At 31.7% G+C, this 27237-nt stretch overlaps 1 protein-coding gene and 2 long non-coding RNA genes across 3 annotated transcripts in view; 2 read left to right on the forward strand and 1 right to left on the reverse strand.

Annotated features, from left to right (window-relative positions):
* LOC139523478 (3'-5' exoribonuclease HELZ2-like) overlaps window positions 1-27237 on the forward strand; it is an 89144-nt gene that overhangs the window by 60366 nt on the left and 1541 nt on the right. Inside the window, exons 6-8 of the mRNA XM_071317543.1 lie at window positions 21674-22329; window positions 23681-23905; window positions 25829-25985. Coding sequence (XP_071173644.1) covers window positions 21674-22329; window positions 23681-23905; window positions 25829-25985 — 1038 coding nt within the window. The remainder of the gene's footprint in view (window positions 1-21673; window positions 22330-23680; window positions 23906-25828; window positions 25986-27237) is intronic.
* On the reverse strand, window positions 1617-6392 carry LOC139523493 (uncharacterized). Its single transcript, XR_011664630.1, has 3 exons — window positions 6135-6392; window positions 3077-3170; window positions 1617-1748 (listed from the first exon to the last, which is right to left on the reverse strand). It is a non-coding gene; the product is annotated as an uncharacterized lncRNA (long non-coding RNA).
* On the forward strand, window positions 11624-15417 carry LOC139523486 (uncharacterized). The gene is made up of 3 exons (XR_011664628.1): window positions 11624-11852; window positions 13930-14017; window positions 14648-15417. It is a non-coding gene; the product is annotated as an uncharacterized lncRNA (long non-coding RNA).

The following is a 27237-nucleotide window of genomic DNA, read 5'->3' on the forward strand; positions in this document are numbered from 1 at the left end:
ATAAATTCAGAAATTATTGCTGTTTTTATTATTGTGAAAATAGTGACAGGGTTATAATCACAATAATATACACTTGCATATTGAAATTTTTTATGAACTAAACAGGATTATCCTAAATTTTGCACACAAAAAAATGATGAAATTGAGAAAAATTGCACTTACAATTGCTAGCAATAATTTCTGAATTTTCAGTATATAGTTTTGCATATATAGCTTTCACACCATTGCACACAGTGTCTTATGTTTATCCATTTGAATGTTTTTGTGTTTCTTTCATGCAGACATTTAAATGTTGATAGGTCTTGCTCATTGTTGACAGCTGTTCAGTCACTGGCTGAAAATACCTTTATCTCTGGTTTTTAGTTGTCTCATTGGCAATCACATACCATATCCTTACTTAATTTCAACACTTCTTAATTTAAGTTATGTACATTTGAGAATATCATTTTCAAAAAGACAAAACATTACAATTGGTATAACAAATAAGGCACTTGTGTTTTAATATTTCATCTTTCACTGAGATAACACCATCAAGTAAAATGTGTGAAACAAAAACAGAAAATTAAACAAACAGCAATAAAATAACTTAACATGCTTAAGCAAGTGTCAATAAACCTGCACAAATAACATGAATAATATATCTAAGGTCATAAGCAAGTGACAATAAACATACAGCAATAATATATCTAAGGTCATAAGCATAAACATGCAGCAATATTATACATTGTATATCTAAGGTCACCTTAATTTTTGGAGTTAAGTCAAAATGAAGTTGATAACTTGATTGGTATTGGTTCTCTGATATTTGTCCTAAATATGTTTGGCTCTAGCACCACTGTTGAAAAAGTAATGCCCCTTTTTTCAACAATTTCCTCAGAGGAAAAAGAGTTTTCCTCAACATGCTCAAGGGAAAAAGATTTCCCTTAGGGAATTTGCTGCATAATTATTTCCTTTGAGGAAATTCTTTTTCTTTTGAGGAAATTTGCCGCTTCAAATTTTCCTTTGAGGAAATTTCCTGTAAGGAAATCATTGTTCTTCAAATTTCCTCTAAGGAAATTTCTGAACATCAAATTTCCCTTAAGGAAATGTTTTTCCTCTATAAAATTTTCATAACAGTACAAACATTGACAAACAGTATAAATATATTTTCTCCTAGACTGAATTATTTATCATGTTGATACAAAAGATTATATAAAATAAACACTTTTTCATGTCAAATTAACTTGTCTTCTGTTTCAGCTGCTGTGTACATGGTGTATAATTATTCTACCCCCTACATAACAGTTCAGTGCATAAATAATTCCATTCACAAGACATCTTTCCTTCAATTGGTTGAATAAATTTTGGCAACTTGTTCTTCAAACATCTTCTCTGTATATTTGATATGATGGAGAGCCATGTACATAATATTATGTACATGAATGGATAACGCATGTGTTTATTTCGACAACAAACATGACAAAGATACTATTTTTTTTCTTAATTTCTCCATAATCCATCAGTGAATATGTAGGTTGTTACATTTTACACCATTGTGTCCTTGTGCATCTTTGATAGTACTCCATTTTGTTTATAGCAATTTTGTAGAATTTTTTCTATTTCTTTTTCCAGAAAAACACACAATTGAGTTCATTTCACATTAATTAATCCAATTAGCACATTATGTAGAAAAGTATTAACAAATAAGTTTCCTCTTCAGTATAGACTTGCAGGACCTGACGATGATCATAAAAACCAAGATATCTGACCTATAAATACACAAAATAAAAAAAAGAAGTTATAAACATGATAAATGGAGAAAAAAACAGCAATATAAATAGGCTTATTTTATCATGTTTTAATTAAAGTCATAAGAAACCTCAAATTAAAAAAAAATATGTATAATAATTATGTTTTTTATAACTAAATGGATAGTTTTCATTATGCAACTTAAGTACATATACTTTTTTCTGAGGAAAATTCTTTAATTTGTCCACATTTAGAAGAAGTTTACTTATTTTTAATTGCTTGCTTCCAGGAAGCAATTCGCCGATACATATTTTCCATATTCATAGTGACCCGAGTGTAACCCTCCTCGTAAAAATCCAGTGACCACAATATGCAAGGATCAGTCATTGAAATAAACAAATAGCTGATTATACATGTTAAACACGTGCTCAATACCCATGCTTTTTGTGATTTGTTTACTATAAGGTGGCAATCGGTAAAACTCAGCTTCAAAACACGGCATTTAATGAGCAGCATTATTTGTTAAATCATAACAAACAGAGAGAAAAAAAATTGACGATTTATATGATATACTTGTGAAAATAATGATAAAATCGTGCACAGAGGACTAAGTTTATGATGTATACATGCATTGGTTCAAAAGTTGGACAAACTTTATTTTTCATCACTCACTCGTTTCATATGACTTTAACATTTGAGAAACTTTCATTTGATATTCTTACTTGTCATGCTTTATATGAGTTCTCTTATTTCAGTGCTTTGTGTCCAAGATTAAATATTCGTTGTTTAGTGCCTTGCAGTGATATTTAAAGTTTAGCCACTTGCAAAAGTTGTTATAGAATGTTCATATGCTGTGTTATTTGAACCACTGTCCTATATTATGGTCAGGTAAGAGGTTGAGTGCTCACAGACATGATATTTTTTATTAATTGTTATTGTTTTTGAACATGTCGAACTAAATTGGATTGTTTAAATCTTTTCATGTTGGGATCTTTATTGGCTGACCTATAAAGGAAGTGTTGTCTCATTATTGAAGGCCAGCCCATCATTGGCCTTTAATTTCTTGCATCCACTTCTTTGAACTCTGGTGGATAAGTCACTCATTTACCATACCACATCTTCTTATTTTTATAAGAGTCATCATTCAAAGGCAATTAAAAGATTAATGTGACTGGGTGAGTATCGCAAAAATAAGAAATCATATTTTGATAACAGAAACATATATATATATCATGTATATATAATTGATGCAGATTTTTTTTGTAATCACAATAAGTTGTCCATTCCCTGAAAAATAATAAATGCAAGCAATAATTTCTGAATTTACAGTATATAGAAGTGGTCTTACCATTTAGGCCTTGTTGTATTCTGTTTATCTTGTTTTGTCGCTCATTTCTATTGAAACTGTTTATATTTTTCATTATTTTTCTATATTTCTTGTCCTATAAAACATAAAAAGGGTAAAAACTATTATTAAACATCAGTATTTTCTTTATATACAATAATATTTAATAAGAATGGAATATTTGTGCTATTTCATTTCACAAACTTTTGGTCAGTCATGACTTTCAAAGACTTTCACCCTGGTCAATAGTTTAAAAAACAAACATTCCCATACTTTTTCTTGGTGTTTGTACTAATTTTTCATTGGACAACAAAAACATGATTCAACTATTCTTCTATGATTTGTTTTGCTTGACTATGTTAAACTCTGAAATATTGTTTACAGTATAATCTGTATACATGTGTCTAACTCATCAAAATTTCAAATTAATATATAAATTATTTATAACCAATAAGAATGCTATGCATGGCTCAGCTTGATACAAACGTACACTTTAAACCCTGAACAGTTGGAGCAAGTATGGACACAACATTCAATTCAAACTTTTCTACATTGTTAGAGGTATAGGGGGAGGTTGAGATCTCACAAACATGTTTAACCCCGCCGCATTTTGCGCCTGTCCCAAGTCAGGAGCCTCTGGCCTTTGTAAGTCTTGTTTTATTTTAATTTTAGTTTCTTGTGTACACTTGGAAATTAGTATGGCGTTCATTATCACTGAACTAGTATATATTTGTTTAGGGGCCAGCTGAAGGACGCTTCCGGGTGCGGGAATTTCTCGCTACATTGAAGACCTGTTGGTGACCTTCTGCTGTTGTTTTTTTATTTGGTCGGGTTGTTGTCTCTTTGACAAATTCCCCATTTCCATTCTCAATTTTATGGATACAACTCTGAATTGTAAATTTGGATTGTGATTCAATAGTTGATGCAAGCATAGGTTTCTGACATTGAATGAATGTGGTCCAAGTACTTAAAAATTTTAAATTGACAATTAACCTCTAAAATGGTCCAATATTCAAAATCTTAATACATGGTTAGATGCAGCATATCAACATGATCAAAGAACCCAAATAATTCATTATTTGATGAAATCAAATAAAGTTCAATTTTGGACCTTTAAATCTCAATGTGGACCAATTTGTTAACGGGCCAAAATATCAAAAATCTAAATGAATGGTTAGATTCAGCATATCAAAGAACCCCATATATATATATTCAATTTTTTTGAAATCAAACAAAGTAAAATATTGGACCCCAATTTGGACCAACTTGAAATTTGGGCCCATACTAAAAATCTAAGTAAATATTCAGATTCAGCATATTAACATGATTAAAGAACACCAAGAATTTAAATATTATTAAAATCAAAATAAGTTTAATTTTGGACCCTTTGAACCTTAAGATAGACCAATTTAAACAGACCAAAAAACTAGGAATCTAAATACACAGTTAGCATGGTTAGATTTGGAATATATATATCAAAGAACCCCAATAATTCAATTTTCTATAAAATAAAACGAAGTTTAATATTGGCCCCTTTTGGCCCCTAATTCATGTAATTTCTAAACTCTGGACAAAAACTCTGGTCACAAACCCCTGTGTTTGAGTTTCATAGATTTCTGTTAACTTATACTAAAAGTAATTATGCGAAAACTAAGTGTCTTCGGACTACGACGACTACATGATAAAATTGAGAATGGGAATGGGGAATGCGTCAAAGACCCCCCTTTTTTGGACTATCAATGCATTTGAATGGGGACATGTAATTACCCCCCCCCCCCCCTTTTTGTCCTGGGTTAGGAAACCCCTTTTTAAAATGACTGGATCCGCCCCTGAAGGGTCTATCATTAAGTTTGACAACTTCAGACATACTACTTTACCAAAAAAATTGACACATTTCATCCAATTTAATTTCATTCTTTACTTGCTATTTCATCCATAATATTTTAAAGAAAGAAATTTGGAAGGAGTATGATTTTAATTTGCAAGTTATACACTATCCAAACTAGAGACCTAATAGAGTAGATATATACTTGACTAAGGGAGCTACCATTATTTGATTTTTAGGGGGGGGGGGGCTAGGAGGGAGCTAGGATGAAAAATTTTATCCTGCATTTTTTTTTTAGCTGTAATCTCTGTCCTGCCTTTTTATTTTTCACTCTGTTCGTTCCTGCCTTTCTTTTTTTAGTTTATCCTGACTTTTTTTACCAAAATTGTCGTCCTGACTTTTTTTATGGCTAGTGTCTCATCCTGCCTTTTTTTTCTTCTCAAAACTCCTGTTCTGCCTATTTTTTTCAAATTTCATCCTAGCCCCCCCCCCCCCCCCATAAAAATCAATGGAAGCTCCCTAATTTAAATCAAACTTGGGGTGACTGGGGACAAAGATTTAAGGGAATAGATGACAGTTTACCTACAATGATCTAGCTTCATGGCAATGGCATACATTACAGACTACATGTACATCATGTACATGGTCATTCTTAATTGTGTTTAAACTTTGGGAGTTCATTTTTTAATGTTTAAAGCTAACAATTTCAACTACATACATTTATCAAGATTTGATTCTACATTTATATATAATTGTGTATGTCACATGTATGTACATGATGTATTTTAATGTAAAGCATCTGAAAACTCATTTATAGCCGTTTCATATTTATTTCAGTTCTTCAAAAGGCAAATTTATATGAGCCTATGCCTGAAAACAGAGATTTCTTATTAAGGAGAAAGCCCCGCCCCCCCCCCTTTTTGGTGTGAAATATTTTGTTGATTATATAGGGAATCACTGAAGCATGACTGGAGCAAGCATCCCCCTCTGCCCCCCCCCCCCCCCCAAAAAAAAAACAACAAAAAATTAAAAAAATGGAAATTTCTGGATCTGCCCTAGTCAACCTTTCACTCAGGTCATTGGTGAAGAGTTGTCACACAAAATAAATGATATCAAATGTTCATATGTATATGTTTTAGCTCGTGTAGGTGTAAGGAGGCAACCATTTGATTTGTAGGGCGAACAGGGTGAATAATCTTGCCTTGTAAAACTTGTGCTATAAATAAAAATTAATACATTTCCATTTAAAAATCCGTCAGCCCAATCTCATCCAGTGAAATAGATCATCATCTGTTTTCGAAATTATATGGAAGTACTTAGTAGTTCAGACGCATTGCAAGGCATTTTTTCTAAGGAGACGTGTAGACTCATTTAATTGGGGGAATGGAACCAATAAATTGATAGGATCCGATATGATCTTCCCAGTACGGAGCACCTATTTTTTTTAGGTAATTATTATTAGTGTCGGTGATCTCACAAGTAAATCAGAGAAAATATTGCATGCAAATTAATGAGCAGGGAAGAGACAATTATCAACTTGTGTATTATTCATTTTCTCGCAGTTATTTACGGTAAATTAACTCCCAAAACAGGTGTTAGGTTCTAGTACTATACAATTTAGTAAAACTGCTATATTTTGGGGCCGAAAAGGGGTCTTACTGAACCTACTCCTTTATAAATCTTAAGTAGGAATGCGTGGGTTCCATTTCATGAGACCTACACGGATTTTTTATAAAATAAATTTAAAAATTATAAATACAGTTTTCAATTCTTTTCCGGCATAGATAAAAAAAAATATGAAAATAAATAATCTTTTGAAAATAATACGATATGGTTTAATTATTTCACTTCATTATAATGATAAATCCTTTAGATCTGAAATGTTTAATTAAAACGAATTTATCATTTTGATCTACCGATAAACTTTAAATTGAAGTGACATGGTCAGTTAAGTAACCTGATTAGTTGCATGGCTGTTTACCATCTTACAGGTGACCCAGTAATTTTCCATATGACACTAGCGTGTACCCTTGGGGTGTGTATAACTTATTTTGGTTCATTCCCTCTATTCCCACTTTTTATAAATCTGGTAAGAAAAGGTAAAATTTCATGTGGGAATAGAAGGAAAACTTGTGCAAACAAAGGATTATACTGAACAAACATTTTTTAATCAACTGTTAATTGACCAGTGTTTTTTTTATTAGAACAGGTAATAAGTTATTTTTTTCATCTGTATGAATTCTGTTTTTTTTTTAAACAAAATAAATAATGAAGTAAAGTTAACAGTTTTCACCCATTATTTTATATCTTTGATTATTGGTCTAAGTAATTATATTTTAAAGTATACTTTTATTCCACATCTTAAGCCGACAGGAATCACCAAAAGCATTAAATAATCGTTTATTTAAAGTTACTTTGGAGTCGAGAAATATTTATTTTGGATGACCGGCAGATATCCTTATTTCTTAAATTTGGAACTATGAACATGAAATCTCCAATAGAAACTGGAAGATGACAAAACATAGAAAGAGAAAACAGAAAATGTGTATTGTGTAATTCAGATGCCATTGGTGATGAATACCATTACATTTTTAATTGTTCAGCTTTCGATAATTGTAGAAAACAATGTATTGCATTTTACAATAGAAATAGAACAAACACATTGAAGTTTTATGACTTAATGAATTCCCCAAAATGTACAGAACTGAAGGAACTTTTTAAACTTATTAAGGAGATCAATAACAAATTGAACTTTTCTGGGTGAACAACTGTGAATGCCTCTATCTACTTTCGTACATTATTTGTTTATGTAATTGTATTAAAATATGTTTAATTATCTCTATACCTTTCTGTAATTTGGTTTGTGAGAATAAAGATATATATATATATTTATACTTGGTTATAATATTATTTATATCATGATTTATTAGTAAAGCAGACAATTTTTTAAAGTTACAAATTCAAAAATTTAAAAATAAATCTGACTCCAATCTATTTATCATAATTTTTATTTATTTTTAAGTACAAATTCAAAAGTTTAAAAAAAATCTAACTCCAATCTATTTATCATAATTTTTCTCTATTTCTAAGTATTTAAAAAAAAAATACAGGTAAATCTTAGGTGAAATTCTAATTAACCCTGATTGTTATAAAAACAAATTATTTATCAAAACATCTATTGTTGTTTGCAAGTGGGAATAGAAGGAATAGTATTTTTAAAAAGTGGGAATAGGAGGAAGACACCCTTATTTTTTGGGGAACATCCTGTCCACGTGTAATACCAGAGACATATATATGTATATATGTCTCTGGTAATACTTAGCATATATTGCAACATTTGACATTAAACAAATTTTCTTTGTAGCATCGGAGGCAATTTCATGTTCAACCACACAGAAAATTTCACAAAAAAGATATGATAAAATCATAAGAAAAAGAATAAGAAATACTAACAAATAAATTTGGCATTAATAAAACGGGGATTCGTGTATTCAAGAGCTTATTTTCAGTGGACAACAACAAATGGAAGTTTTTAACGACCTCGACCGGCTATAATATATATATCGCACTTGCACGGTCGTTCCAGTGGACATATTTCATACCAGATTACCTATTCTTTTTATAAATATGACAATTATTGTTCAATCTGATACACGTACCTATAATGTACAGTATTTTGAACAGCTTCAAATATATGGGGTCCGTATAGTAATACCGCAAAGGATCTCCTTAGTGCACTAAGAACAAAAATGTGCACTAAGGACCTGATGGAATGATACAACTGTTACAAAGGACATGGCATATAAAAATAGACTTTTTAAAAATTCATAATTTTAAATTTTACAATTATACCTTTTTTTAATTAGAAAGTTATGGAATGTGTATTCGACACGTGCCTAAAAAAAATGATTGTCACCTTTTTAGTGTAATAGGTAGAAATTCACGTTCGCTCAACCTTGATCCGTTCATAATCTGCTAGTATACTGTTTAAACATGTATATATGGTATTTTAAATTGTTCTCTATTTTTTTCCCATTTGTTTGTTTCTGCCGTATTTATTCTGTCTGTTATAATTTTTACTTCTAAAGTAATAAAGTATTTTCAACTCTTTTCAGTTTGGGAATTTTTAATCCTTTTAATTTTAAAAAGACAAATAATTGTGAACACTTCACGGAAAAGTGAGGATTTATATTTGGTTGCTTAACGTCCAGTTGCCAATACTTCATTCATTTTTCTGATGTCAGGGACCATGCCTCACAGCAAGGTTTTATAAGGAGAGAACATAGGCAAATGCAAATAGATTCTATTGACTATATCTTTGCTGCTTTGGTCTCTGCATGTATAATGATTCATTATGTTTTATATGGGATACTTAACTTCTGTTCTACAAATTTTATATTAAAATATATTCTGATTTTTCATTTTTAATGAGATTTTAGTTTCTGTTGATTAGAGGCAGTACAAAAAACATGTTTTAATCATAATTAAGGTGAACCCAGCCCCCCCCCCCCCCCCCCTGTCAACGTGACACCCAACCACACCACTTGAAAATCTTAAAATATTTTTTAATGTTATCTTTACTATATATTGAATAGGGTGACACGTTGTCGCTACATAATAACCAGATAAAATGGATCTTGTTTATACAAAAAATATTTCAAGATTGTGGTTTCTCAAACATATATATGGGAGTCACAAAATTTTGTTAATAAAGAATGGTTAAAAACTGTCATAAAGCAGAGATTGCTAGATCAATATATTCAGAACTGGAATTCCCTCATTCAAAATTCGTCAAAAGGTATAAACTACAAAAATTTTAAGAAAAACTTGAAATTGAAGAATATTTTAATATTTTGGACTTTAAAGACGCTATTGTTTTTTGTCGGTTTCAAACGACTAATACTAAGTTGCTGATTGAAACAGGAAGATGGCAAAACGTAATCAGAGAAAATTGCTTTTGCAGTCTATGTAACAATCGACAAATAGGTGACGAATATCATTTTATATTTGAATGCAAATTTTTCAATCAAAAACGAAAAGAGTTTTTAACTGCATCTTTTACAAAACGGCAAAATACAGTTAAATTCTCTGAAGTTATGTCAAGTACAAGAAAACCAGTTCTGAAGAAGCTTTGTTTTTTTTTATAGAAAATATAAATACTTGTGTTTGTCGGCCCGTGCTTGTACTCCTGGCTTGTAACTTTTGTCACATCTCTCGCTTGTTTTGTACATGTTGTAAATATTTATTGTTGTATTTGTTATCTCTGTACCGATGTAATGCATTTGCTTTATGAGAATAAAGATATATATAGTAACTTCTTTAAATATACACAAGTCATAATTACATTGGCCAGAGGGTAACTTGATAATTAGAGGATCAAAGGATTTAATTAAGACAATCCAAGACTGCTATTTTATTATACATATCTTTATTAGCCTCATTTAGGGTGATACAGCAATTGCAAAACGGGTAGATACGATCTGTAATCAAATAATTAAACTAATCAAAAGTTTATTTAGAGTAACCATATGCCGGATGAACAAAAAGTTTGCCATTTATTGAAAAACATATGGTTTTATATAACAAGAAAACTTCTCTAGTATTCTAAACATTTATCACGTACCCCCTCCCCCAAACCTCCGCTTCAAGCTCTAGATTCGCGCCTACACATTGTGAATTATATTTCTTACATTACGATGCTTATTACATTATAAAATAAAATGGTATTCATCTTCAATTGTTGAAATAAAGATGAATTGTTAAAAAAAAAGCATTGACATCAGTTTTAAAGTTATTGTTCATAGGAGACAGTTATGATTTATAGTCTCTTTTTAAAACGTAATATAATTTTACCTCTTGGAGTTTTTCTATATTACTTCTGTAATCGGATTTTGAAGAACCCCACGGACACCACATACTCTCATGCATATGTCACTCATTCAAGGTATAATGATAATATATGTAAAGTTAAAACTCTTGTGTTGTTAACAAGGAAACGAAATCTCAAAAGCATTTTTGTCTCAATTTGTATCTCAAAATAGGGTTCTTTAATTTAAAAAAAAGCTTGCATAGCAATTTCCTTAAAAACAAAATATAACAAAGACAAAGTTTTAAAACACAAAATTCATTTTTTTTTATTTTTCTTTCATAAACTTGAAATTTTACCACGCTTAACCGTTAGGTTTATTCAACAACAACCATTAATTAATCAATAAGTAACGATAAAAATACAATTGTGTATTGGATTAGGTTGATTGAACATGATGATTAGTGAATTTGCAATAAGCCGTTGTTCACGTGCCGAGTGGCACGCGTTGATTAAAAAGTCATTTAACTTCAAAATTACAATATCTATTGATACCTAACTTTACAGATATGAGGTATTTAATCATATCCTCCTATGTATCCATATTCTCTGTGATCTTAAAACATCGTTTTAGTGTCCTCAGAGACATATATACACATGTGTATATATGTCTCTGGTGTCCTTAGGACTCCTTAATGCAAAAACTTTCTTCTTAGTCAGCGCCATTAAGAATTCCTTTGCGGTATTTCTACACACCGAAATATATGGCCGTATTGGTAAAATACCCACTGAAAATACCACAGTACTTAGTGTCACTAATAGTCAAATTATTGTGCCGTGAAAACTGGAAATGAAGTTTAGCGGGACATAGGAAATTACAAAAATATTAGAATTGTTTACTTACATAGTGTAAGAGGGATGCGGGAATCTAAAAAAAATAAATAGTAACTATAAAGCGAGATCCGTGAACAGAACCCCCAATGAGACCCCATTAGTTGTGGCTTATTTTTGGTCTTTTTAGCTAGTTTCCTTCCCCTACATTACTTGTAAGTTGATCGTTTTTGTAAAGCAGCACTCGAGGTCTGACAGTATATTACCAAGAAATGCACAAAATATTGAAAAAGAAGGTTTAGAAAATTTAAATAATGGTATGCACACACACTCCCCTGTCAGCACAGACAATTATATTTTTGTAAACGCGCCAAACTCATTTCTTCCACAGTGAGACAAGCTTTACAATGTTGATGGTGGTGAAAATCTAGTCCAAATAATTATGACGTCTTGCAAGGCTATTTTATTTCTGGAACGCTTTCCTCTGACGAAGCCGAAATATGAAACCAAATCAACAAGAAGTCTAACATTTATAATAGAACTGAATATAAAATCGAAATGTAAATGGGGAATGTATCAAAAGACCAAAGAGCAGATAGCAGCCAAAGGGCACCAATGGGTCTTCAATGCAACGAGAAAATCCCACAACCCGAGGAGGGGTTCCTAACCAAAGACAAATGGGGGGGGGGGGGTCCAACTACATGTCCCCATTCAATACAATACAATACAATATGCTTTATTTGAAAAACACTCCGTCACATTGATATTGACATGTGAAACAAGAGGTAAATTACAAAATACAATCACATACAATTAAAAAAAATAAAACAACTTAGAAATAAAATATATGGAAAATTACTTTATATTATAATATTTTAACATTATAATATTTTAGTTAACTTTGAAATGAATATAGACACATTTTTAAATAATAAGTTAATATTTGTCAATGACAGTTAGTCCTTTCATTTTTGCTTAATTCTGATATTTCACATAGTACTCTGGAATATGCTGATTTCTGATATCTTTTGACTAATAAAGAATTGCATTCAAATAAATAATGGAATTCATTGCCAATTGCAGTTAAACACAGATTGCATGTCCTTTCTTCTTTTGGAATGACTTATACCATCTTCCCAGCTCTACTGGGATTGTACATTGCAGCATCTTAATTTTGAAATATATTTACGTTCGAATGGTGTTAATTTTAAAATTCAAATGCATTGATCGTCCAATAAAGAACAATGTAGAAAGGGGGGTTCCAACATGTCCAACCCTCAGACCCTCCTGGATCCCTGCCTGTGAGGCATGCTTTAGCTTGCCATTAAACAAAAATGTATACTAGTTGAGTGATAATGGACGTCATATTAAACTCTTTGATATTAAAAAAGAAACTAAAATAAAAATCATACAAAGGTCACAAAGGCCATAACTTCTGGCTCCTGACGTGGGAAAAGTGCAAAATGCAGTGGGGATGAAAGCCTTTACTGTAAATTCCTGAAATTACAATTATATAAATCATCTCACATCTTTGCGCATTTCTTGAAATTGGTCATATTAATAAATGCATGCAATATTTTCAGAAAATTTCAATATATATAGGCTTTTTAAAAAAAGTCAATCTTGTGCATGATTTATCAATGATTATACTTGCACAATTAACGCATGTTGTTCTCAAAACTAAGAGGTGTCTATGCTATTTATGACAATTTTTATGGTTCAGTGGTTATAGTTAAGTTTTTGTGTTTTGGTCTGTTTTTCTCATACTTTATGCAATAGGTCTACTATATTTGTTGTATGAAATGATTGTAAGGTGTACATGTCTAGTGGGATGATGTCATCTGACCTTGACCTCATTTTCATGGTTCAGTGGTCAAAATTAAATTTTTGAGTTTTGGTCTTTATCTATTAAATACTATAAGCCATAGGTCAACTGTATTTGGTGTATAGAAATATTTTTTGATCTATATGTCAGTGGCACAGGTTTTATTTGACCTTGATCTCATTTCACGGTTCATTGATCAGTGTTTTTGTGATTTGGTCTATTTTTCTTAAACTATAAGTAATAGGTCAACTATAATTGTTGCATTGAAGCCTTGTTAGCTGTATATGTCTGCCTGGCATGGTTCATCTGACATTGACCTCATTCTCATGGTTCATTAGTCTTTATTTATTTATCTTGGTTAATGTTAAGTTTATGTGACAGTTGTGATAAAGCTTTATACTTAGGACTATCAACATATTATCAATGATTAGTAAAAGAAGGCGAGACATTTCAGCGTGTGCACTCTTCTTATTAAACACACATTAATATACATCATGTACATTAAACAGCAAAAAAAAATATTGATGCAAGATGCCATTCAATAATAACTTTTACTCTTTTATGTATAGGACAAGAACTATAGAAGATACAGAGAAATTATAAACAGCAGAAATGATAGGCAATTTAAAATTTGCAGAAGCAAACTAAACCTAAATGGTAAGGCCACTTTTATTTATTTTTTAAAGTTGTTGAACTTGAAAGATGATAATCATGATTACTATAAAAATTAAAAGATGTGGTATATCAAATATGAAAACTATCATGGCTTTAAGAAAGCAATTGTAGGCCTGTGACGACCTTCAATAATGAGAAAATTCATACCCTATAGTCAAAGAAGGCAGCTATAAAAGACCCAAAGATGAAAAATTGAAACAATCCAACATGTCCAAACTGTAAAACTAATTGCCTAGTTTATTACAAAATAAATTACAAAAAATAAATATAACCGGTATGAAACAACAACAACAACAACCACTAAATTTTAGTGTCAGACTAAACTTACAAAAACTACAGGCTCTGAACTTTGGACAGGCACAATAGGAATATGGCAACCTATGATGTTAATTTCCTGCAAACACAGACTGGACTAATGTAAATCAACTAATTTTTCGCGACTACTTTATTTTGCGTTTTATACTTTCTAGTCTTACATCACAGCTAATTATTTTTCGCAAGGTTCAAGTTTACTTAATGAATTTTAATAAAGAAAGATACATATGAAAAACATTTATTGCTGTTTCTCTCTCCATTTATAACATTTTATTTGTTTATTTTGTGTATTTATAGGTGATCAGACATCTTGGTTTTCATGATCAATAGGTCATTACTGAAGAGGAAACTTAAAGTTGAAATTTATTTACAAAGTGCATAATTGGATTAATTTGAACTGGAATGTGTGCTTTCCTGCAGAAAAAAAGAAACAGGAAATTTCATCATTATCACATGATAATGCCAATAAACAAAATGGAGTTCTATCATAGATACACAAAAACACTATTGCATAAAAGCAACAACATATTATATATATTATTCGAAAGAAAGGAGAATGCAGAACAAAGGAACACCAGTTTTATCCACTCATTTATATCGCTCCCTCATATCAAATATACGGAAGAAGATCATTGAAGAACAATTTGCAAAAATGTTTTCTCTTAGAATTGAAGGAAAATGTTATAAAGTGAATGGAATAATGTATTCACTGAATTCTTACGTAGTGGATTGAAAACTGTACACAAGCTGAAACAGAAGAAAATTTTAATTTAAAATAACACGAAAAGTGTATATTTTATTATTTAATCTGCAAATATATAAACAAATTCTTTAGAACACCACAAATGGTATGACATTCAAATTGGTTGCTTATTAATGTATTGCATTGAAACAATTACAAAGAAAACAGAATCATTTGCTACAAATTTTTTTTATAAATCATAGTTAAATTTTATAAAAAGTATGAACAATACCTAGATCTAAACAGTCAGACTTTATCAATTTTCAATGTCATTAAAATGTTGAGTCAAACATTTATGAAAGTTTTGAATATCATTTGCATCAACTATACAGTCTTGTAATAATTATATATTCATACTGTTTGTATACATGGTATAGCGAAGAAATGTTTAACAAGAACAAATAAGGGAAATTTGATGTTCAGAAATTTCTTTAGAGGAAATTTGAAGAACAATGATTTCATTAGAGGAAATTTGTTGTCTTGAAGGAAATCTTTTTCCCTTGAAAAAACAATTTCCCTTGAGGAAAAAACAATTTCCCTTTGAGGAAAAATCTTTTTCCTTTAGGGAAATTTGATTTCCCTTGAGGAAAACAACTATTCCTCTAAGGAAATTGTTGAAAAAAGGGGCATTACTTTTTTAACAGTGGTGCTAGAGCCAAACAATTTTAGGACAAATATCAGGGAACCAATACCAGCCAAGTTATCAACTTCATTTTGACTTAACTCCAAAAATTAAGGTGAACAACTTTTGCACTCAGCGGAATTGCAAACTTGTCCCGGAGACAAATCTGCTTTTCTGAGATGTTTTACAAGGTTCCAAAAATGTGTTATGCCCTACAGCTTTCCATCCAGCTAAGGCAGAAGTATATTCTCTTTTATTCTCATATATCCAGTATTTGCAACAAATTGTAATTTTTCTGAAGAAAAAAATTCAAATGGAAAATAATGTTTGTATTGTAATATAGTATGTTCCCATGGGAAGAAAAATTGTTCCTATGTGAAAAAAAATTGTTCCCATGGGAAGAAGATGTCTTCCCATGGGAAGAAATATTGTTCCCATGGGAAGAAAAATTGTTCCCATGGGAAGAAAATTTGTTCCCATGGGAAGAATTAATTCCCATGGGAACTTTTTGTATTCATCTTTTCCCATGGGAACTTTAAAGTTCCCATGGGAACTCTAAACTTCCCATGGGAAAAGTAATTTTTCCCATGGGAACTTCCAATGTTCCCATGGGAAATTCTAATATTCCCATGGGAATTATCAAATTTCCCATGGGAAATGTACTTTTAATCAGCTGCAGTGACAAGAGTGACAACAGTGACAAGTTGGGACATATGGCATTTTTTTAATTTTTCAATAATCTATCACTGGGCAAATTTTTTTTTTGATATCTTGTAAACCGACAAAGTCAGATTTGCCGATACCGGAATGGCAAATTTGTCCCGCACAGTGTTGACTATATATTTATTCTTTTTTTTGGCTTTCCATAGATATTTCTATTTATAGTTCTGAATGTTTTTAGAGTGGCCGGCTTTAGTTTTAGTTTGATATATTATATATTAAATTAGATCTTTGATGAATCTTTGATGTCGTTTTATTGATAAAAATCTATATTACATAAAGACAAATATAGGCAATGTATATAAGGGTTTATATTCGAGGACAACGATAATTTACGACAGCTTGAAGGGGTCATTAAACTATTTGCGGCGTAATTTTTCACTCCTGTTAACTATGAAAATTATACTTTTTAATGATTTTGAACTAAATTTTAATATTGAACCGACTGCTAGCAACCGGTTGGATATTGAACATCGAATATCGAATAACAAACCGGCAGCTAACTTCACATACATATTTAAAACGTAATGAAATGCTTTTAAAATCAGTACAAGCCGCGAAATTGTCGAAATCCGCTGTTAAGGTGGTATGGGTGTCTTCCTCCATCTTGGATTGTAAAAAACAGAGAATCAAAGGTCCAGATTTTCCATCAAGTTAGCAAAATTTGATGCAGGAATGCTGATGTTTAATGTACATTTTCATTTAAAAGTACCAATTTATAAGAATATAACTTTTAAATATTGATATTTTTGCAAATGTTAATTATTTTTGGTTGTTTTTATTTTTTTTTAAATTGGCATTTTAAGGGGAGGTAATTCTAAAAAGGTGCATTTTCTGAAGGATTCTGTATGGAATTTTCCTATTTTGTATTTTAGCCGGAAAAAACGTACGGTGACCCTATCTTTTCTTTTGATATTCTCAAAGCAGTGTCTGAAAGCTATCTTTTCCTGAAGTATTTAACAATTCTATCATTTTGTTTAGTTTCTAATCACGAAATGGTGTTTTTTCCTGTATAATCCATACAAAATGTGTCATTTTGTCCCGTCCTGTAGCTTGAGAAAATGCGCGGTGACCTATTATTTTTATTATATTTTTCAACATGTATCAATAGATACAACGTTTTGGCAAAGTATGAACAAATTCTATCATTTTTATTTTAGACTCCCATACCACCTTAATATTTAACTAAGATTTTGCGAATTTTGGAACGTTTGAGTCTCATGCAGTTTTTTGGTTTTTAGACATATCTTCAAAATTGGCTGCTGGAAAAAAGTGGCTGCTATCTTGATTGGCCGATAAAAGTGGCTGCCAGCTTGAGTCTGGTTGATTGTGGTTTTAGTAAAAGTCGAACATATATTAGATCTATATGGGATTATAAAAGAGGGGATTATGACTTGAAACAAAAAGTACTTAATACTAATTGGGAAATTTTGATTTCTGATGCAAGTGATGTTCATGTTGCTGCTACAAATTTCACTAACACTTTTATTAATATAGCATCTGCGTGTATACCTACAAGGGAAGTAACTATAAGATGTGATGATAAAGTTTGGTTTGATTCAAATTTGAGACGGGAAACGAGAAAACGGGACAGATTTCGAAAAAAAATTATGCGTTCACATAGTACATCTGCTGAACATAAATATAAGCAACAAAGGAACAAAGTTAATAATTTAAAAAAGCAAGCTAAAAAGCATTTTTATGCGACTATAAACGAGAATTTGGATGAACTTAAAGTTGCAAACTGTAAACAGTATTAGAAGACCATCAATATGCTAATTAAAAGCGACAGACCAACTCATGATATTCCTCCGCTAAGAGACCCGGATCATAACTTTAACCTTGCGTATGAAGGAACAGAAAAGTCTGAGATTTTAAATAAATATTTTTGTTCTATTTCTAATATAAATGATGCTAATAAAGATTTACCGGAATTTGATGATCGCTGTCATGATTTTCTTTCGCAGATAATTGTTAGTGAACAAGATGTACTTGATATTATTTCCACGCTTGATCCAAATAAAGCGGTAGGACCAGATATTGTTAGCAACAGAATGTTACTTGCTGTTAGAAAAGAAATTTCAAAACCATTATGTTTACTTTTTAATAAATCACTTCATGAGAGAGTATTTCCCGATCAATGGAAAATTGCATATGTTATTCCCTTATTCAAAAGTGGTGACAAATCACTACCTTCTAACTACAGGCCTGTCTCCTTATTGTCATGTGTGAGTAAATTATTAGAAAAAATTGTTTTCAAAAATATTTTTAACCATTTACATGAAAATAAACTGTTGTATAAGTATCAATCTGGATTTATTCCAGGATATTCCACTACGCACCAATTAATTGAACTTTACAACAAAATTTTATTGGCGCTAAATGATAAGCTAGTTACTAGCATTACATTTGCTGATATAAGTAAAGCTTTTGATACGGTTTGGATTAAGGCTTTACTATACAAACTTGAAAAATATGGTATAAAGGGAGACTTGCTGTGTTGGTTAAAAAGCTACCTATGTAGCCGATCTCAGAAAGTTGTCTTAAAAGATTCACTTTCAAAATTTGGAAAATTAAACGCCGGTGTGCCTCAGGGTTCGGTATTAGGACCGTTATTGTTTTTGATATATATTAATGATATAGCTGATGGTTTTTCTGGATTTGGGAGGCTTTTTGCAGATGACACTTCAATAGGTCATACTGCTCCTAATGAATCCATCTTAAGAAATTTAATCAGCACAGATCTAGTTTATTTAAATGCATGGTCAAACAGATGGCTAGTGAAGTTTAACCCAAATAAAACAGATATTATGATATTCAGTATGAAAACTATACAAAGTAATTTTTCTTTTGATTTTGATGGCACTACATTAGAGCCAGTTCATACGCATAAACATCTTGGTGTCATATTTAGTAGTGATTGTAAATGGAGTAAGCATGTTGATAAGCTGATAGAAAAAACTTCGAAGCAGCTTAATGTTTTACGAAAACTAAAATTTAGACTTAAGAGGGAATATTTGGAAAAAATTTATATGACTTTTATTCGGCCTATTTTGGAGTATTCGTCAGAAGTATGGGATAACTGTGGACAAACAAATTCTGATCGGTTGGAAAATGTCCAAATCGAGGCTGCTCGAATAGTTACGGGATTAACAAGTTACGCTAGCCGGAACAGTATCTATTTGGAGACGGGATGGGAAAAATTAAGCGTCAGACGGGAGGTTAAAAAATTATCTATGTTTTATAAGATTATAAATAACCAAGCGCCAGATTATTTACACGATTTGGTTCCGGATTTTGTATCAGATATTTGTAATTATAATTTGCGTAACAGTCAAAATATTACTATTCCCGTAAATCGTTTATCAGCTTATCAACAGTCTTATTTTCCGTCATCTATTGCACTGTGGAACTCTTTAGACTTAAGTATAAGACATATTCCTACATTTTCCTTTTTTAAATTAAACTTGCACAAACTATACTATAGAAATAATAAATCTCCGAGATTTGGTTCTTTAGGAGATCGTTTGTATTCTGTTTTACACACAAGGCTGCGTAACAGATGTAGCGCACTGCGTGCTGACTTGTTCAAAGCAAATTTGATACAAAATGCATATTGTGCATGTGGTTTTATTAATGAAAATGTTGAACACTATCTATTATATTGTATTAATTTTTCAGCTCAGAGAAATCTGATGTTGAACGAAATTAATGTCTTAAATGTAAATATTACTATAGATTTATTATTATTTGGTGATCATGCTTTAAGTACTGAAGAAAATGATAATATTTCTTTATCTGTTCAAAGGTATATAAAAAATACCAAACGTTTTTCTCTGCATTGACAACCTTAATTCTGTTTACAACACATGTGATTAAAGATATTTCTATATACATGTAACGACAATAATCGAATGATCTTGGTGAATATTTACTGTTATGTTTTGTTATCAATAACGATTCAATGGATTTTAACGAAAGAATATAAGAATAAGTTTCAAATCTATACTTACCATTGTGCAGCATACATCCTTTTCGTAAACTTGGATTATATGTTAAGATCCCACGCTTTATTATGAGAAAAACACACACACTTATTTAAGTTATGTCCACAAGAACAAAATTTGCGCATAGGTAATTCCACTAACTATTCGGTGTGTTTGTGTCGTATTTATACAGTAAAAAGATGCACTCGATTAAAATCCATTGATTCGCTTCAAAGTTTCCTTTTGTTTTCATGTCTTTATTCTTAAACTATTTGTTAGTATGAAATATTTGATGTGTTCATTAATTATTGTGTATATTTTGTTTTTGTTTTGGAGAAGACGTTACTAAATTGTAAAACTTGTGTCTGATCCTTTTGTCATTTTGAACAATAAAATATGTTTAAACTACAAGCTCGTTCAAAAAGAAGTAAAAGTAAGGTCAGTGTTTTTGAAAATAAATTAACAGATTTCGGTGACCTAGAAACCCTTAATATTTATTTACTACTTTAAATTCCAAACTTAATTTTCTTCAGAACGCGAGGTGCTGTGTACTATGAAAAGAGGTAAAAACCTTGAATATTTTGAAAGTGAAACATTGAATCTGTAATGAAAATAAATAACATTCTAATACAAAACGCAAGGAAAATTGACGTTTTGAAGAAAAAATTCACGGAATTATATTTTGTTTACTTACTGATCGATAGCAATGACTCAACTAAAAACTTATAAATATCCTGAGTTCTAAAATAAAAGGCGAAATCGTCTAAAGGGATATTTAAACTCATAAGTAGAACAAAAACTGACAATGCCAAGACTAAAGACGAAAAGACAAATAGTACACAAACCCAACAAAATATAAACTGAATGCTGGAAACACAAACCCAACAAAATATAAACTGAATGCTGGAAACACAAACTCAACAAAAACCTTGTTGATGTCAGGTGCTCAGGGCGATTTTGATAAAAAAAAATAGTAAGTCAGGTGAAGAAATGTTAGTTTATACAAATCGATCGACGTTTCTTTAATTTCTTGCCAAAATTTACGTTGATTATTATAGATATTTCAAGTTCTATATAATTTAATAAATATTACTACCGCTGTTCATCGTAAGTGTTTTTTGTAGAGTGGCACTCTTAATTTCTTCCAACAATTTGATACATATCTACTACTTAATTTGATACATATCTACTACTTAATTGGAATACCTTCACTTAATTTGAATACCTTCACTTAATTTTTCATCGCATAACAGGTCTTGTAATAAACAAGCTAGGATCCAAAGCGCCACGAATTGTTAGAATGTATGGCAGTGCAATTGAACAACTAACATTTCTAATTCCTGGAAGGGCAAGTGTTTCAAGACGCAACATACGAGATGCGAAAGCAGACACGCACCTGGTGGAAAACGGTGTTGTTCTGCATAATATAATTCGTCAAGATGGAAAACCATATGCTGCACGTTTAAAAGAACTTGACAAACAATTTTCTGACGATATAAGTTTGATAGAAGAAATAGACCAAAGCAGAAGGGGGCCTTTAAAAACAACTATTGAAGATATAAAGGAATATAAAGATATCCAGAGTAAAGCAACAAAAGAAGAGCTTCCACACTATGACGTCATATTTTGTACAAATTCACTGGTAGCAAACCCAAAAGTCCTAAAAGCTACAAAAGACAGAGTTTACCAGCTTATAATTGACGAGAGTGGAATGTGTTCAGAACCAGCAACAATAGTTCCTATTATTGCAACATATGCGAAACAGGTTATTCTAATTGGCGACCATAAACAACTTCGTCCGATAATTAAATGTAAAGAAGCAGCAAGACTTGGGCTGGGAACCTCGCTGTTTGAAAGATATTCAAAAGTTCATTTGCACAAAACTATGTTAAAAGAACAGTACAGAATGGTATGTTATTAGTAATATTATGTGTGTTCGAGTACATCTTAAAAGTCTATTTGTAAAAGCAAAATAAACTCACGCCACTAAGTGTATTGAATTTTCATCTAATGGCAGTACGTAGCTATGTATTTAAAGTCTTTTCATAACTGACCCAATCACACAATGAAACATATTAATATAGCAAACGTTTCAAAGTCAAATCCACGATGAATGTAAAGGGAGGGCAACATGATGTCCATGACAATTTGATGTGCTAATTCTTTTACAGTTTGATGCCAAATATGATTGACTTACCATTAGTTATTCGACTTAACGGCCTCTACCTGAAACAACAAATATAAGTATCACCTCACGGACTTCATCGAGGCGGGACAAAACTTGAAAGAGAATCAACAATTCGCAAAATGAATTTACACATACGTCTAAAGGCTAAGCAACACAATTGAAACATTAAAGCCTCGCAATTAATAATCAACAAAACCCAATGTAATCAAACCGAATCAAGTAAAATAAAGCATTTCTTTAAAACAATAAAATATCTGACATCAACATCGAAACGTCAGTGTTAGTGCTTCTAATATGCATTCTGAAAATAAGAAAATCCAAATCATACCAACAATTCGATAGCTTACATTTGTAGTTATAAGGAAAAAAAGATATTTGAAAGATCAGAGACATTTGTGTTAAATGTTAAGATTGAGGAATTAAAGATCTTGACATACTTTATATTCTTGCATATGGATATTTGTCAGCCGTTAGTCATCGGAAACATATATGCTTGTTTTGTGAAAATGAGGATGAATTATTGCCTGCCTTGCTGACATTTTAACCATATCCTTTGTTTCGTTATAAAGAAAAACAATGTGCACTTGAACTGTACATGATATCTTCCAAATGAATATACTATAGAAGCATTATTATTCTTTGCTAGCATTTTTCGTGGAATTTATATATAGATAAAGATAAATAAGTATTTAAATGTTTAACGAAGTACCAAGTTTCTTTTCGCTGGCAAATCCATTAAAATCAACGACGACACAACTTTTCCTCAATCAACAAACATTGGTATCCTTGAAAATAATGGAATCCACAATACGTTGTATTCAATAAGGAAGTCGGAGAATGCATTGCAATGTTTTTCCCCTAGATCCTAATCCGTTTTGGTAAGCACTTCTGTGTTTACATGAAAATTGAGGCTTTGAATACTTTATAACTTCTTTTTATTCGAGCTGAGACTTTAGTAGACGAACCGTACGTCTGGAACAAATACAAAATTTCAATCCTGGTGTATACGATGAGTTTATTTATAATCTATTTTTCATCTAAGATTTAAATGAAGATTTTTTTTGTTTTATAGCATCCAAAAATATGCGAATTCCCGTCAAAGCACTTTTACGATGGTGAATTAAGAACTCAACCTGGCATTGGAACATCACCACTGTTGCAATTATGGCCACGTACGATTGACGGACAGTGCCCACATGTATTCTGTCACGTTGAGGGAGATGAACAGACATTAACAGTTAACACCGAGGCAGGAAACGAACAGTCAAGGTTAAACGACGCTGAAGTTAAACAAGTGGTAAGTAATAAATAATCACATATTCAAATCAATTTATATCATGATACCCTTTGACATTGTAAATGTTGTCTTTTTATTAAAATAAACCATAAATGAATTATAGTACAAGTGTCCCCGCTATAATACAATTCCTGCGAAAAGTACTGTTACTTGTTTGTTTGAATTGATCTTTTCGTTAATACAGTAAACAAAAATATATATAAGTTATCTGTAATCTTCAATGAACAAGTGCATGGGCGACGTAGAGAATAGTATTCCAGACCTCAAGAGGTTAGGGCCCATCTTAAAATTGCAGTGAGATGAAAATATTTGCTCCATGTGAAGCCTAAAGTCGACGAGGAAAAGCAATTAACCCACTGACACTTTGATTAAACAAAAGAGTAGTAAGATACGATAGTAATATTCGAAACTAAAAAAATGAATAAAACCTGACAGCACCATAACTAGTTATCATAAGTACCAGGATTATAATTTAATACGCTTACACGCGCGTTTCGTCTTCATAATACTCATCAGTGACGCTCATATCAAAATTGTTATATGACGCTCATATCAAAATAGTTATCAAGCCAAACAAGTACAAAGTTGAAGAGCATTGACGAAATAATATATTAAAAACGTCGAAGAGACGCACAAGTCTACAACACACACTAAAGACAACCAATTTTAGAAAGATTGATCACAAAGCGTTCTCATGTCCTTTAATGATTTCATATCATAGATTTCTGTATCAAATATGTTTTTGCTATTTTGATAACATGTTTTTAAATAACAATCGTGTATTAGTATGTTGTACTGTTGTCATGCCGGCGTCAAACATTGGCGTATAGACAAGCAGGCACCAAACGTACAGATAAAATTGACAAAGTCGGTAAACGTTAGTTGCACGCCAGAGGAACGCTTTAGGAAATCGTTAGACGCGCGTTGAATAAGTTTAAAGTACGTCGAAATACAAATGTATACGCTTGGTGAATGCTACAACTAAAGAAAATTTTATGCAGCATAAACATTTTCATCCATCTCAAGCGTGTGTCTAGCATATTTCTGTTCGTTACACTCACGTAATACATACGCTACAAGCGCGTTGAAAACGCTACAGATAAGTTTGAGACACGTTTAGGGCTCGTTGTATACGCTTCAAGGTCGTTGGAATTTTATTATTAATTAAAACGTATCAGGTGTGTTAACAAACACCCCATAATAGCACGTCCAAGACACGACCGGGACACGTCTCAAATATGTTCAAGAGACCTTTTTCCTTCGTAGCGTGCATTCCATATACGTTAGACAAACGCCAGGCATACGCCAATATACGTTACTTGAACGTCCGATAAATGCTAAGGTACTCTTCTCGTACGGCCAATTCACACTTAAAGCTCGTTTTGCGAACGATACAGATATTATTGACTGGTTGAATGCAAAATTACTAGCATGTTGACAGCGTACATGATTTTTTCATCACGCCCCGCGTACTTCTGAGCTATACGCTGATGTGTGACGCCGGTATTATAACTTAAAATGGCTATGAACTAATATTTAGCAACTGCAAGTATTAAAAAAAAATCATTTTAGAAAGGTATATCTTCTGTTTTCCGTCGTTGTTTGGTAAATATTTTTTTGTTGCTGTTTTCGGAGGGTTGGGATCCTGCTTACACGTTTAACCCCGACACATTCTGTATGTGTGTGCCCTTTTCAAGTCAAAATACGTAAATTATGCTGTTAGTTTTCTCGTTTAAATTGTTTTACATTTGTCATTTCGGGCCTTTTATAGCTGACTATGCGGTATAGGCTTAAATCACCTGATCACGAGATAGTTCACATAGTTATATAGATATTACCTTTTTATTCATTTTACATTCTTTCGAGTGAATAGAGGTAGATATGCATAGAAAAAAGTATTGCAACAGCATGATTTGTTTTCAGATAAAAGTATTTCAACATATGGTAGAGGAAGAGGATGTGTTACCTACCAGTATTAATGTTATGTCTCAGTACAACGCCCAGTGTACAGCATTGAGGGCAGAATCTGTTAACACTGGGCTTACAATGCCTATAGTATCTACTGTAGTGGCCAGTCAAGGTAAATATTATCTTAGTACAACGCCCAGTGTACAGCATTGAGGGCAGAATTTGTTAACACTGGACTTACAATGCCCATAGTATCCACTGTAGTAGCCAGTCAAGGTATATTTGATCTCAGTATAATGCCCAGTGTACAGCATTGGAGCAGAATCTTTTAACACTGGACTTACAATACCCATAGTATCCACTGTAGTAGCCAGTCAAGGTAAGTATTATCCTAGTACAATGCTCAGTGTACAGCATTGAGGGCAGAATCTGTTAACACTGGACTTACAATGCCCATAGTATCTACTGTAGTGTCCAATCAAGGTAAGTATTATCTAAGTACTATGCCCAGTGTACAGCATTGAGGGCAGAATCTGTTAACACTGGACTTACAATGCCTATAGTATCTACTGTAGTGGCCAATCAAGGTATATATGATTTGATTACAATGCCCAGTGTACAGCATTGAGGGAAGAATCTGTTAACACTGGACTTACAATGCCTATAGTATCTACTGTAGTGGCCAGTCAAGGTGATTATGTTTTAATTATTACTCATAATAATGTCTACTGTATTTCTATTGTCCCTCTTTAAGTCAATGCATAATTCTCGTTGGTTTTGAAAGTATTAAAAATGTACAGATACTCGTATCTTGTAAAAGTAGCAGCTGCTATATGCACACCTGGATAGACATTATATTTTGTTAGATGTCAAATGTGTCATATACTAGGAAGTAAAAATATGATATATGCAAAATCTAAGGTAGTCCCTTTATTAAAACCTTAACTCTTCCTGTCTGTTCCTGAATTTTTCGTCACTTGGTTTCAAATTTGACAAAAATTACATTGATAACAAATTTGCTTATGAATTATGTATGTTTCAAATCACTTAATTCAAATGTGTAGTCCTTCTAACATCTGTCCTTAAACAAATTAGAACTGTTTTTCGCCACAATTGTATTCTGCTTTCAAACTTTAGGCTGCATGAATACTCGACAGATCTTTTACAGTTTCACCATGCATTTCATTTTCTGTGTACTCAGAGAATCATCACTCTGATAATGAAGAAAGGGAGAAGATTAAAATTTTCGTTTTATTTACTTAATATTTTATAAGGTTCTCTTTTTCTTGTATATGAACATACATTATGTATATATGTGGAATGGTTGTCAATGGAACAATTTTCTAAAATAAAGTTAAAACGAATTGCATGGTTGTAAGAAACTATAGGTAAACATACGGTCTTTAACAATGAGAATAATTTCA

The sequence above is a fragment of the Mytilus edulis genome, chromosome 1 (genome assembly GCF_963676685.1).
Source record: "Mytilus edulis chromosome 1, xbMytEdul2.2, whole genome shotgun sequence".
Classification (NCBI taxonomy): domain Eukaryota; kingdom Metazoa; phylum Mollusca; class Bivalvia; order Mytilida; family Mytilidae; genus Mytilus; species Mytilus edulis.